The sequence below is a fragment of the Phlebotomus papatasi genome, chromosome 3 (assembly GCF_024763615.1).
Source record: "Phlebotomus papatasi isolate M1 chromosome 3, Ppap_2.1, whole genome shotgun sequence".
In the NCBI taxonomy this organism is placed as follows: Eukaryota; Metazoa; Arthropoda; class Insecta; order Diptera; family Psychodidae; genus Phlebotomus; species Phlebotomus papatasi.
Window position 1 is genome coordinate 87,854,095 of NC_077224.1, and position 13,877 is coordinate 87,867,971.

Genomic DNA, 13,877 nt, shown 5'->3' on the forward strand with positions numbered 1-13,877 from the left:
AAATTCTGTTGTAAAACACCAATCCCAATACAAAATCTAATTGACTATGCAATCCCAATGCAATGAAGATACCATATTCTCACTCCGTCAAATGATAGAGTACTCGTTCTATTATTTAAGTGTCTCGAGATTATTTTTAGGACGGATTTCCTTCTTGAATTCAGCCCATTACAAACACTGCCCGAGATGGCGCCACTACCTACTGATCCCCCATCCATTGAATACTTCACACCTTGTCACTTATAGCCCATAAGCTATTCGAGAGATGTGGCAATTTTCTCCTAAGCTACATCATACGATCCGGAAAATTCCTCAATGTGCATTTTGTCACATCAGAAGTTGGTGAAGAGTAAAATTTATTGCAATTGCATTGATGACAGTTAAACAAGGAGAAATATTTACCGATGGTGGCATTTGGCGTTTGTGCATTTGCTTGTGTCTCACCCATTTGTATTTATGATTCCTTTTAATACCTTCATCTTCTCCACATTATTGCCATCATGATGAGACATCCCGTACATAAATTGTTGCTTCCTTTCCTGCTTTTTCTATCTCTCGCACATTTTCACATGCTATAAAATCACGTGGCGCGACACAATCACTATATTGGGGAACTTATAAATGTGATTCTTTGCCCAGTTTTTCTTCTCTCTATTTATAAGATAAGTCTGCTCTTGCACTAAGCCAGTGTCTCCAAAGTCAATTGACTTTTCAATTGAAGAACTCCCCACTGTTTTCACATTATTGCAACAAATATCGCATTTCGACTCTTTTCATCCTCTCCTCATAACAGAACATTACAGAAATTCCATGGAGCAATGTGTGACCATTAAATTCACCACAGGAATCAATTCACCTTTCTATTTTGGCATCACACACTGTGCTAAATGGTTTCAATTTGGAAGACAGAGATATTCCAGATAGAGGAAAAATTGCTCATATCTTATAAACAACTCTCCTCATGGTTCACCATTTAATTGAGATAATTGTCCAAGACAGTGAAATTGACACAGAGAGTTGATACACACTCAACTCCACAGCTAAAAATGCCTGTTTTTGGACAAAATCCAAGATAAATAGCACTCCATTTTCGCGCCAACAATCTCTTTTTGCCAATCAAAGATAAACCATCTGAATTATGTGATAATTTGGCAGGAGATATATAAACCAACTGGCAAAAAATGTCTTAAATTAATTACTATTTTTCCCAAAAAAAAATATTTTCACTTGTCTTTTTAAATGTAAGCATCATAATAATTTCATAATAAAATAAACAAAAGAAATTACTGAGAAAAAGTGCGCCACTATTTCCTAGAAGCAAGTTCAGAGACAGGGTGGGTCAAAAATCTCAATTACACTACGTAACTTTTCATATTCGCAAGCAAAGTTCGATCATAAATTCGAAATTAGAAAGTTTTTCGAAATTCAAAGTGAAGTTCGCATTTTCACCGCTTGAACGCTGATAGTCATTATTCGAACTCAATTCGAACATCAGAATATTAGAAAGTCGATTTAGATTTAAAATTATAAACTGATTGCTTTCATCGGTTTCAGTTTCCAATATTTTTAAAGTTTCGAACAACGAATAAGGTACAGTAGACTCTCAATCAATCGGCTCTTTTTCAATCGGGCGAAAAATTTTGTTGACAATTGTCACGTTCAATTAAGAAGCTAATTTGCTCAAATTCACTGTAGTTCTTCCTATTTTATCGTGATCCTTTATAATTGAGCCCTTTTTGTCGAATTTACAAAGGCTTTGACGCCCAAATCTATCGATAAACCGGATGACATTTCGCCCCAAATGCCCAATTGAGGGAGAGTCTACTGTAAATGAAAAAATTGGACACTTTATCTTAGATATTTTTTCACAGAAAATAGCAATTTTGATCAATTTATTTTGTAAAGTTTATGCATTGGTGAGTGTCTAAGGAATAATTGGGATCCGTTGAAAATTAATTTAAATAATTAATTATTTATTTTTAATTAATTAATTTTAGCGCTGATTGTTCTGCCATTTCGAATTTCGGTATTCTTCACACTTCAATCGCTTCAATTGTCAAAAATGTCAACGACATTGTGTAAACCTTTAAATTTCGATCGTCAATTTAAATTTTCGAACTTGCAACGGATTTTAGGTGAGTTCTCATTGATATACCTTCGAATCGGCACAGAAAAAACCTCAATCGAAGAGAGCTCTCAAATGGTCAGATGGTCACTCGCTGATAAACCGGTTGCTTGCATGAATTTTAGCCTTTTAGTACAAATGGGTACAAGTACAACTGACTTATTTTCTCACCTTTTCTTTGCCTTTTCTCGAGAGAACTTTAAGTAGCGTATTTGAAGATGTTGTAATAATATTGTATCACAACAATATTGTTATGTTCAAATAATTCAAGCCCGATCTCAATTATTCGAACTAAATTTTCTCACCATCTTGAGAAAACTTAAGAAATATTATATCAAGCAGGTGTTAATAAGAGTTACTCAGTGATTATGAGGGAAATTAAATGGGACAGAAATATTAAGATCGTTAGTACTTTGCTTGTTTTCACAACAAACTTAACATTAACACATGTTACCAGTAGAGAGGGTTCGAAATTCGAAATACCTCTGCCATCACGTGGAAGAAATTAGAAGTAAAAATCTTTCTTATTGGCTTTCGAAACCGATCTTCGAAACTCCAATCTTCTTGGGAGAACTCTAGCAGTGAGTGCTCGGAACTTTTCAATACCAAGCTCAAATTAACAAACTCCGAATTTTATGCTGGTTTTAATAAGTCATTTAAGAAATAACTTCAATTTTTTCTATATCATGATATTACTCAGCACTTTTAAAAAAAAAGATAAGATTTTCGAAAATATTTCGAACGTAGGACTTTTCAGATCAGTTCTAAAGAAGGAGATTTCGAATATAGAACTACCCTTAGTTGAATGATCCTTTTCTATTTATTTATGGGCTAGTTAAAATCAGTTAAATGCATTAAATTGATTTAAAAAATCACTAGAAATAATTAGTTTAACCTAGACTTTTTTAACACACCCTGTATTTCCTTAAAAAAAAGACTTTCAAAAGTTCACAGTTCATGTTTGAGCTTTAACACAGCAGAGATAAATTATTTATCTCAGAGGAAAACTTTACATCCTCTCTTCTTGTTCTTATCCATTTTTGGCATATCCGATGATTGTCGTTTTTCTTCTTATTTTGTTTAAAACTTTTCCAAACTATATATACTCTGAAAATTAGACAAATAGATTGACTCATACTCTAACATTATTGTGGAAATTCTTCGGATACTGGTTGCTCTAAATTTTGGGAAAGCAGATGGAGAGGGAGTAAGAGAGCTTTTAAGAATATTTCCTGAGTGAACTTTTCAATTTTGTCGCCCTGTGACCTCGATGGCATTCGCGTAAGATAAACACACCAATTAAGGAGACAATTTTTCGACTGAAAACACATGATTGCCTTCATTTAATCTTCTCCACTATCTCCATATTACAAAATAATCCTCAATGGTCAGAAGTTGAGCACAAAAGACAAAATTAATAGATCATGTTTTTTTTCTTGTTGTTAAATAGCCGAATAAATGTGTTGCTATCGCGCTGAGAAGAGACAATTAATATGGATTTACCATGAATTTATCACTCAAAAGCCTCGCGTGTGTTCAAAATGAATAGATTGGAGAAAATGTATTGGGAATTGTGTGTAATATCCGGTGGTTAAGTGAAATCTCTGATATATCTGGAAGTGTCAGGAGGGGGAGATGAGTGTGCTGGCAACAAGTCGAAGATCTCTAAGGAGATCGCAATCACTGCCTCACATTGCATCTCAATCATCACGCAATGACTCGGGATTGGGCTTCAGTGGATCCTGCAGCGATCTCGATCACCTACATCATCATCATCATCTACATCACAATCAAGAACCAAAGGTTCGTTGACTTGAAGAAGGGTTGCCAGATTGATTAATTTTCTGAACCACTAAGGACTACGTAAAATTAAATTTGGAGAAAAGCTCTCAAGCTTTTTGAAGCAAGACCGAAATGAAGTTTAAAAATTAGGCACTTGATTAAGCTTTCAAATTAGAGTTCAAATACGAAACTTTAAAGCTAATTAAGCAAGGACAAATGGAGTGACGTTTTCAAGTAAAATTTTGAAATAAGGTCTAAAGGCCCCGCAGTAGACGCTACGCAATGCTAGGGAAGTTTTAAACAATTTCAAATCAAGCTTTGGTGATTCAAGTATTGAACAGTATCTTCAAAATAACTTCTTTCTAAGTTTCGATGTATTACTTCAAAATATTAGCTCAAATAAGTGATTAGCACAAGATTCGAAGTTTGAAAATCAAATTCAAAGTAAGATTCTAAAGTAAAATTCTCAAATTTAGCTTAAAGATCGGTTGAAGAACTTGAACTTTAAAATCAACTGCAACAAGTTCAAAGTGTGAAAGAGAGTTTGGGAGCCAAACTTAAATCCATAACCTCAAAGTCAAGTTTTGAATACATCTAGGATGAGATTTTAAAATGTAACTTCAGAAATTGAGCGTCAAACTAGGCCTTCAAAACAAGTTCAAACATGAAGTTTGATGCTAGTTAACTTTTAGAGCTAAGTTTCAAAGTTAAGGTCTTTAAAAATCAAGTTTATTATTAATCCGTGTCGAGATATTTATTACAAGGTAATCAGTTTTTTACAATGTTATATCCCGTGTTGGAAGAATCTGCTGGTCCGTTTGTAGACTCGCCCAGGAGCGCCTTCCCCGAATTGTGGATGCTTCTTCCATGCTCCCGGAGTTGTTGGGCGAGGCGGTGTACATGTGAAAATTGTCTAAATCAGACATTCAGATCTTTGCACCGGGCGGGACTCGAACTCACAACAGTGAATCGAGCCGGGGAATCGATCCGCCCAAGAGCCAACGGTCTTGCCTATTGCGCCACTGATTCCCCTAAAAATCAAGTAATCTAATAAGATCAATGTCTGCAATAGAGCTTGAGTTTCAAATTATAAAGTTAGTTTTAGAATACGGCTTTACGACTTTGTCCTCCGTGGGTAACTTTGACCCCCTACTACGTAAACTTTTCTTTGATTCTAATGTGTAAGAATGATCCTCACCGATCAGACATGGTAGATCTGATCGGTAGAGACCATTCTTAAGTGCTTAAAGAAAAGCTTAGGAATAGTAGGGGTTCAAAGTTACCCACGGAGGACAAAGTCGCTCGCATCTCCGGTAGCTGAAATATCAAGCTTGAAACTAGGCCTTCATAATCAAACTTTAAAGCTGAACTCTCAAAATTAAAATTGAGGTTGAAGGTTTAAAAAACAAACCTTGAAATGCGCCTATAATCTGAATTTTAAAATGAAACTTCAAAATAAATTTCTAAGTAGAACTGCACTTACAGACTTTAAAGTTTAATTTACAAAGGTAAGTTTAGAAGTTTTAATCTTCAAAATTTAGCTAGATTGATCTAAATAAGAACTAGAACTTCACACTCAAAACTTGAAGTCGAAACTTCAAGTTCGAAGTTTGATAAATCAAATCTCCATCATTCAAATTTGAATTGAAGTAAGATTTCTAATTCAAATTTTGAAGATGGAAGCTTTAAAACTAAGCTCTGAAGTTAGACATGTAAACTTGCAAAAGCAAGCTTTGAAGTTTCTAGTTAGGCTTGAAAGTAACATTTAGAAATTTTAACTTCGAAATAGGAATGTTAACCAAAGTTTCAATACCAAGCTTTGATGAAGAGATACAAAGTGAAGTCCTTGTTGCTCTTCATAATCTCACTGCGTAGCTCTACTTTCAAATTTAGATTTAAACTCAGTATCTTCAAAAAAGAAGTTTCGTAAAGTTTTGCAATATTAAGCACCTTAAATCTAGTTTTAAGTTATTAAAAAAATAATTCTTCTGTTTCCAAACATGGAAATTCATCTGTAAAGTTTTCTCAATGCTTTCTAGTCCATTTTCCCACCGATGAAAATTACAGTGTAGTCTAGACTAGTGGACAATTAAACTTATGCTTAGTATTCAAATGGTGTTTGTTAGAATGAACATTAGAATAATGCCTCAATCATGTGAGAACAAGAGCTATATTCTCTTCACAATGAGCCCATTTTATTTCTAAGCTACACAAATTGTACCAAATGGTTATTACTGAAAGTTACAAAGTGAGGTGCTTTCCTTGTCCACCTTTAATCTCTCTGGCAACCCTCTCCACCAACATCAACATCATGCAATTTTGCATGAGAGATAGAGCTTGAGGGAAATATGAGATCACATCGGATATTCATCTTCAACCCCAGATAGCTTATGGTGCTCGTCTCGTGACAGATTTGAGGCAATTAATGACTCTCCGTCAGCATTACTATCCCGAAGGTGGCTGGGGATGGCTCCTGACCAGTATTGGCCTGACTATGCAGTGCATCTCCCATGGACTCCATACATCTGCTGGTGTTCTCATGGTCGAAATGATGCGAACATTCAGTCAAGACATCTTAAGTACAGGTTAGCCAAATCATAAATTCACATCACGTTCTTTTGAAAGAACTTCCTCAATAAATTGTCTCACGTTCAATTTTTTTCTCTTCCAAAAAAATAATTCAAATCACATACCAAACGATAAGTCAATGATGAGGTTTTATCAGTTTATGGGATTTGTGATTCTTTTCTTATAAAAACAATTTGTATGAAAACTCGATTTAAATTTATAATGAGTATTTTGTTCCATTTAATCAGAAACAGGCCATATTTAATGGCCTCAACACACTATTTAATATGTCAATATTTGACATATTGAAGAAAATAAATTTGCGCCTTATGGCTTCTACACACTAGAGCAATTTATGTCCATATTGAAGCAAATTCCCTATGCTTGTGTAGCAAAAACTCTTCAATATGGACATAAATGTCTCTAGAATGTAGAGACCATTAGAAAAAACAGTAAAATATGCACATATTTTTCTCTAGAGTTTAGAGACCATAAAAGCTCTTAGACAAAATTTATGTCCATAGTTTGCATTATAGAGAAAATTTTTACAGTAATTTTAAAGGCCTTTAAATACTATAAGAAGATTTTTTGTCAATATTCGGAATATAGGAGAAAATCGAGTACGCTTTTGTAGAAAAAAAACTGTCTAAATTATTTCAATAATGCAAAATGTGGAAATAATTTTCTCTTTTGTGGAGAAATAATTGAAGAAATTTTGACAGTTTTTCCAAAAGAAGCGTAAACAATTTGCTTTATTATTTGAAATATTGATAAAATCCTCTTATAGTGTGTAGCAACCTTACGCACTCATAAAAAATTTTCTACACAATCCCAAACATAGGAGAAATTTAAAGTGTATACCACCCATAAAGGTTTCTACACATTATTTGAAGCAATTTTCGTAGAAAAAATCTAATTTTGACGAAAATACTTCCAATATGTAGAAAACAAAAAGGAAAAAGTGAAAATTCTATTAAAAAAATTGATAAAAATAGTTCTCAACACATTAACTCTCGTAATCACACATTAGTGAGATCAATTTTCATCAAAAAATAACATTTTCAAGGAAGTTTTGACTTTTCTTCCACGGTAGAACTGTATATTTCCTTCAAAAAGCAATTCTTGATGAAAATGCTTTCAATATATGGATAACGTTAAGACCTCGACACAATGGGAGCAATTTTCGTCAAAAAAGGAGATTTTTTGAAGGTAATTCACTGCAATTCTTTAGGTAGAAACGTCAAAATTCTGTCAAAAATGCATTTTTTGACGAAAATTGTATTTTTGAAGGAAATTATCCGCACTGGTGTAGGTAGAAATGTCAAAATTCTGTCAAAAATGCAATTTTTGACGAAAATTACTCCGAATGTGTAAAGGCCTTAAGGGAAAATGTCAAAATTTTTTCAACAAGAAAATTTTGAAAGAAATTGCTTCATCAAAATGCATCATTTTTACGTAATGGCCTCTACACATTGGGAGCAATTTATGTCAAAAATTGCTTTTTTGAAGGAAATTCCCTGCAGAGTTGTAGGGGGAAACGTCAAATTTCTGTCAAAAACGCAATTTTTGACGAAAATTGCTCCCAATGTGTAGACGCCTTAAATCTCTGATACATGCTCGTAAATAGCATCAAAATGCCGCATTTCAACGAGAATTGGTCACAATGTCCCAGAATTATGCATATTTTCGATAATATTTCAAAATTTGCTATTCTTGGGCGAATCTTTTAGGAAAGCCATTGTTATAGGGTAAAATGGAGTAATTTGGAACCATTTACATTTTGAGACATTTGATATTTTCTCACTGTTTTCGAGATTGAAAAGAAAGAAATCTGTTCTTGTTCTTCTTAAACGTCTTTTTCTTCTATTTTGAGGCCTTTGTCTTCTCTTTGCTCATCTGAATAAGTGAAAAAATCTCAAGTGTCCTAAATTGTAAATGGTTTCAAATTACCTCATTTTACCCTAATTCGAAATAGAACAATAAAATCAAGTCGAACTACGTTTAAACCTTGTAAACTTGGTTGATAGTCTTCGGAATGAAGGACGTTTTTAATATTTCCATTTCCGATTGCCAACGAGTGAACCATGAGTGGCAGATCGCACCGATTAGTCTTCAGGATCGCGCTGATCGGAATCCAAATTGAACCATGAGTGGCAGACTTGCGTACCCCCTGATTGCAATAGCTGTGACAATGAAAGAATCACTGCTACAATGTTGCACTTCTTTACAGAAATGCTACCTAACACTTGTATAACCAATCTGGCTTTTTTATGCAAAAGTAATATTAGTTTAGAAGAATGGCTTTAAACCCTAAACAAATTTTAAATAAAATCAACTTAAGCGTAAATAAAAAGATAAATGGTTTAATAAATAAACAAATAATGAACTTCTGTAGGTATATCAGAATTATTACAGAATGACAAGTGTTAAACAGAAATCTTAAAGCAATTTTGGTACTTAAAACAAAATAGTGAGACAATAGCGAGATTTTTCTTTGTGTCACAGCAAAAGAATAAAATTACGAGGCAATAGCCTGCATACAAGGGGGAAAAATTGCAATTACTTTTTATGTAGACAAATTAAATTTTATTGATTTTCTCACAAAATATTTCTTCAAAGACACACCACTGGGTGACTATTTGAGTTGAACAAGTCAATAAGAGGACTTTTACTATCATAGATATACACTTAAACTAACAAATTGAAAACATGACAAAGTTGAAAGATTTCATTGCAAATAAAATCTCACTTTTTATTGCATTTGTCTGTCTTTTCGCTCTCATAACATATTCCATCATTTCTTTCTTCTTCTTCTTTCTTTTTCTATATATATACATACCCCCAAAGGCTCTTGTGGGAAGAAAATATTTTCTTGTCAAGATTGCAGATAAGACTTGGAATAAATAAATTTATGGATTAACAGTAGGCAAAAATATCATATTGATATCATTCAATGGTGTTCCTATTTCATTTTCTCCTTCAACATTCTCCTCCTCTCTCTCCTCATGGGAAGAGCTTTTGCCTTGAGGATATGAAGATTGTGGACAGGAGATTTCACAGGATGGAAGAAATTGAAAAAAGAAAAATATACTTTAGAGAAGAAATAACGTTAGGAAATTCGCAGACTGCTCGTAAATTATTTCAAATCCTTGCGAAGATAAGAAAAATAACGTTGAAATGATATAATTGATTTTTCGATTGAATAAAATCAATTACCGGTTTATTAATGGTGGAGTCGCCGAATACCGGATTTCGAAATCTCATACCGTTTGGCCTCTATGTACGATAAATGTAACTTTACTGATTTACTGTACGGACTGTGACAGTTTCAGACTTCTTGGGATTCAGAGACCTTTCGAATAAATCTAAATTTGTTCCCAGCGATTAAGAGTTAAGCTCTACAATGGAAGTTTGACCTAAAATCCTGAAAAATTACTATATCTACTAGCTTGAAATTCCACTATAATTAAGAGACACCAAATTAATACTTTTCTATAAAAATTTCTTAAGAAAATTGCAACAAAAATCCAGTAAATCATATCACAGAAACAACAAAAAAAATTTTAAAAAAAAAATAAATCAATAAAATAAAATATCGAATCAAATTAATATCAAGAATTTGGTGATTTCTGCTTCAATATAAAAATGTTTTTAATGGCCCCTACACACTAAAAAAAAATTACGTCCATATTAAAGCAAATTTACCTACGCTAGTGTAATGGCCTCTACATACTAGAGAAATTTATGTCCATATTGAAGCATATTTCTTACCCTGGTGTAGGAAAACTCTTCAATATGGACATAATTTTCTCTAGTCTGTAGAGCATGGCAAATTTCATGAAATTTCACGTTTTTCCGCCTATTGTAGATGGAGACTACAGTGAAATTTCATGAAATTTGCCATCTATATGTAGAGGCCATAATACGTTCAGAAATTTATTAAAGGGATAATTAAATATTGCATAATTGGAAAGAATAAATATGAGAGTACAATTTATTTAAATAATTTACTGTACATTATGGCCCCTAAACTCTACAAAAAATTATATCCATATTAAAGAAAGTTCCCTACACTTGCGTAGGAAAAGCTCTTCAACACGGACATAAATTTCTCAAATGTGTAGAGAACATTAGATAAATGTATTTCAATAATATTACAATCTTGTATTACTTTATCGAACTTTATGTTAATATTTTTCAACGTCTTTTGAGAATATAAGGGGTTTTTGTAACAATAATGCAATATTTATTGTAATACTGACATAAATTTATGACGATTTTTATCATAACCCTAATTTAGATAGACTTTATTCAAAATTCTCAATTTATGTCAATATTTTTCAATAGATTGTTGCAGAGTTGAAGCCGTTGAAGTGATCTGTATCATGGTCTCTACACACTTTTATAAATTTCCGTCAATATTTGAAATATTGACAATATTTTGACAGTGGTTCTATGGTCTCTACACACTAAAGAAATTTATGTCCATATTTGGCATTATTGAAAAAAAATGGCAATTTTTCCTGCACTCCCTATAGCCAAAGGCCTTGGAAATTGCACTGTATTTTGAGCAGTCTTTTCTGCCATGTCCGCAGATTTTACCCCTAAAAAGCCGCATGCAGTTCCCTGGATATTACCGCTCAAAATCCGTGAAGATTTCCGAGGAGGAATTTGACGCTAAATTTCTACCTAGTGTTCTTTGAATGTTTGCGGAATTCTGTATAGGACCGTTTAATAAGAAATTCCCGAGAGTTTCCATGGACTTTTGCGACGAATATATCCACGACTTTTCCTGTGGATTATTAGCGGTATTAGCGGCAGTCAGCCCTTTAAAAAATCGGAAAAATTCTGTTTATTTTCACGAAATTCTCCGCGGAATTTTCATTGTAACTGCCTTAAAGTTCTATGGTTAAACATTAATTAAAAATCGTATGGAATTTTTATAGAAAATTTTTACATAAAAAACATGATAATAGATATTAACATAATGGAAGACCAGTGACAATTAGCAACTCGAAACTTAAAGAGTATTTATCTATCAGACAAATACTCAGTTGTTCTACTTTTGAGGTTGAAACATTGCTACGATATCGTACATTTGAGTATGTCTAGCTCGCAAGAATTATATCGTTAGGGCAAAAAACAAGTGCGGAATTTTAGCGTGTAGTTCCATGGAGTCTTGGCCGGAAAGATATCGGAAAATGTACTTGAAACGCTAAACAAAAATTCGAACAATTATACACAGTACTCTCCTTGAAAGTTCGAGCAACAAAAGGAACAAAACGCCTTGTAAAAGAAGCATCTGCTGAAGTGAACTTTTCTATCCTCTTCAAATATCAAGAAAAGTAACCAAAAAGTGACAAAAAATGCCAAACTTTAGACATTTTCCAAGTTTTCTTGATATTATCCCCATGAGAAAAACAACTGCTTAAAGAATAGCGAAAGAAATTGTTGTGCTTTGCAGCTATTTCCTCAAACTAATATCACTACATGTTGTTCCTAAACTCCCTCCCAAAAAATGACTTTATCACCCAATTTTTCTCGTGACAATCTTCTCAAGATTTTCCGGTGTCGGAGAAAATTGCAAATTTACTCTTGACTCTTGAACTCATTCAATTTTCTCATCGTTATATGGCTGAGACATCAAAAGGAAGTACACCGTAAATTAATCATTTTGTTTAATTAACTAACATCACACCCTATGTAACCCATCTTCATTGCTATTGTCAGTGGAAGTGAATTTGATAAATGGATGCAACAATTTGTCAATAATGATTCTGAGAAATTTTCCAATGCAGATATACTGAGACGGAAATGAGAAATGGAGAAAGAGAGAGTAAAAGAGGTAAAAGACCAACTACATTTTAACCCATGTCAATTTTACATACGTTTCCTTCCATATATATAATAATGGAAAATCCTCCAAATGGGACAAGTCATTTCGAATACTCAAGAGTCCTTTGAACTAGCCACGGGGATTCGCCCTGTTTCGCTTTTGAGATGAAAGGATTCTAGATAAAAGATTAAGATAGAACTTTTGAATAATTTCAACTTAAAAGCGAATCAGCAATTTCGAGAGATCCTTTCGATTCTTCGAAACTCAATCGATCATCTCAAAAAGACTTCGAAGTGTTGTGGCCTCTACCATTAAAAAAATTCATGTCCATATTCGTCAATATTGAAGACTTATTTTAGTGTGTTGTGGCCATTAAGGAAATTGTTTTTAGATTTTTTATTACAATTTACTAGCAGAAAGCTTTTTTTCCCAATTCGAACTCGAAAAAGATCGTTTTCGAAGGAATTTTCAGAATCGTTCTTTTCAGCAACGTTGTTAAAGGGGTTAAATGAAGTTGAGCTTTAAAATGCTCACTCCATAAGACAAATATTCTAGATAAAGCCATGCAAGATATTCTAAAAAGAGTGTTAAAAGTGCAATTTAGAAAATTTGACTTCGAAATTTAATTGAGCACTGAAGTAAAGTTTGAAAATCAACTTTCAATTTAAAAAAAAAAATATTCTTGGAAATGTTGGACTAATAATTCAATTCATGTAATAAATAGTCCCAATATTATGTAGTATAATAATCCATTAACTTTAGTAATAAAATTTTCGAAATAACGAAATCCATTCAACTGAAAAAAAAAATAAAGAGAAACCTTGTTCAATCTTCGCAAAGTAATATTAAAAACAAGACTTGTAACTCTCTTAAAGCTTTCCAAAATATTTATTTTTAAGTCAATATTTAAATTCTAAATTCGAAAAAAAGGGAATTCGAAGTTCGAAGAAACGTCGTAACCAAACGCAGATCAAATATTTCGAAAAAAAATCAGAAATAAAAAGAGCACTAAAAGTTTTTGAAAGGACTTTGGTCAAAATTAAATATTTCAGAGCAAACAAAGACGAAAAGAAATTACGCGGTTGAAGTATTCTATGTTTCGAAATTGAAGAATTTAAGAAATTTCTATTTTGAAATTGAAGAAGAATAAAGTGTAGACTTGAACGGGAATACCTCGTGATTATACTGCATCGACGTGAATGGGATATTACTGTAGATAAAATTCCAAGCTTTGAGCAGTATACTATACTGTAATTTTGAAGGATATTAAATAGCTAAAAATTTGAGTAGATCCATCTGAAAATTAGAATTTCGAATTCGACAGAAAACATTTTCGAAACAATGTTCGAATAAATTGAAAAGTTTGACAAGTCGCACTAAAAACATTGAATTTTGTTCAAATTTAAGCTTAGGTTTTCAGGTTTCGAACACTTCATATTTTTTCCATTTCCTTTAACGAATTTGACCGATCTTTTGTATATTTTAGTAGCTAGTCTTAAGTCACACATTTCCTGAAAAAAAAACCGCCAGCTTTATCAAAGGAATATGGGAAAAATATAAAGTGTT

At 32.8% G+C, this 13,877-nt stretch overlaps 1 protein-coding gene across 2 annotated transcripts in view; it reads left to right on the forward strand.

Annotated features, from left to right (window-relative positions):
• LOC129806234 (monocarboxylate transporter 2-like) overlaps positions 1-13,877 on the forward strand; it is a 66,518-nt gene that overhangs the window by 17,849 nt on the left and 34,792 nt on the right. The window contains exons 2-3 of one of the 2 annotated variants that reach the window (XM_055854668.1): positions 3,576-3,928; positions 6,291-6,492. The exons of the other annotated variant lie outside the window; for it this stretch is intronic. Of the exons in view, the coding sequence (XP_055710643.1) occupies positions 3,761-3,928; positions 6,291-6,492 (370 nt within the window). The 5' untranslated portion in view covers positions 3,576-3,760. The remainder of the gene's footprint in view (positions 1-3,575; positions 3,929-6,290; positions 6,493-13,877) is intronic. 2 annotated transcript variants of the gene reach the window in all.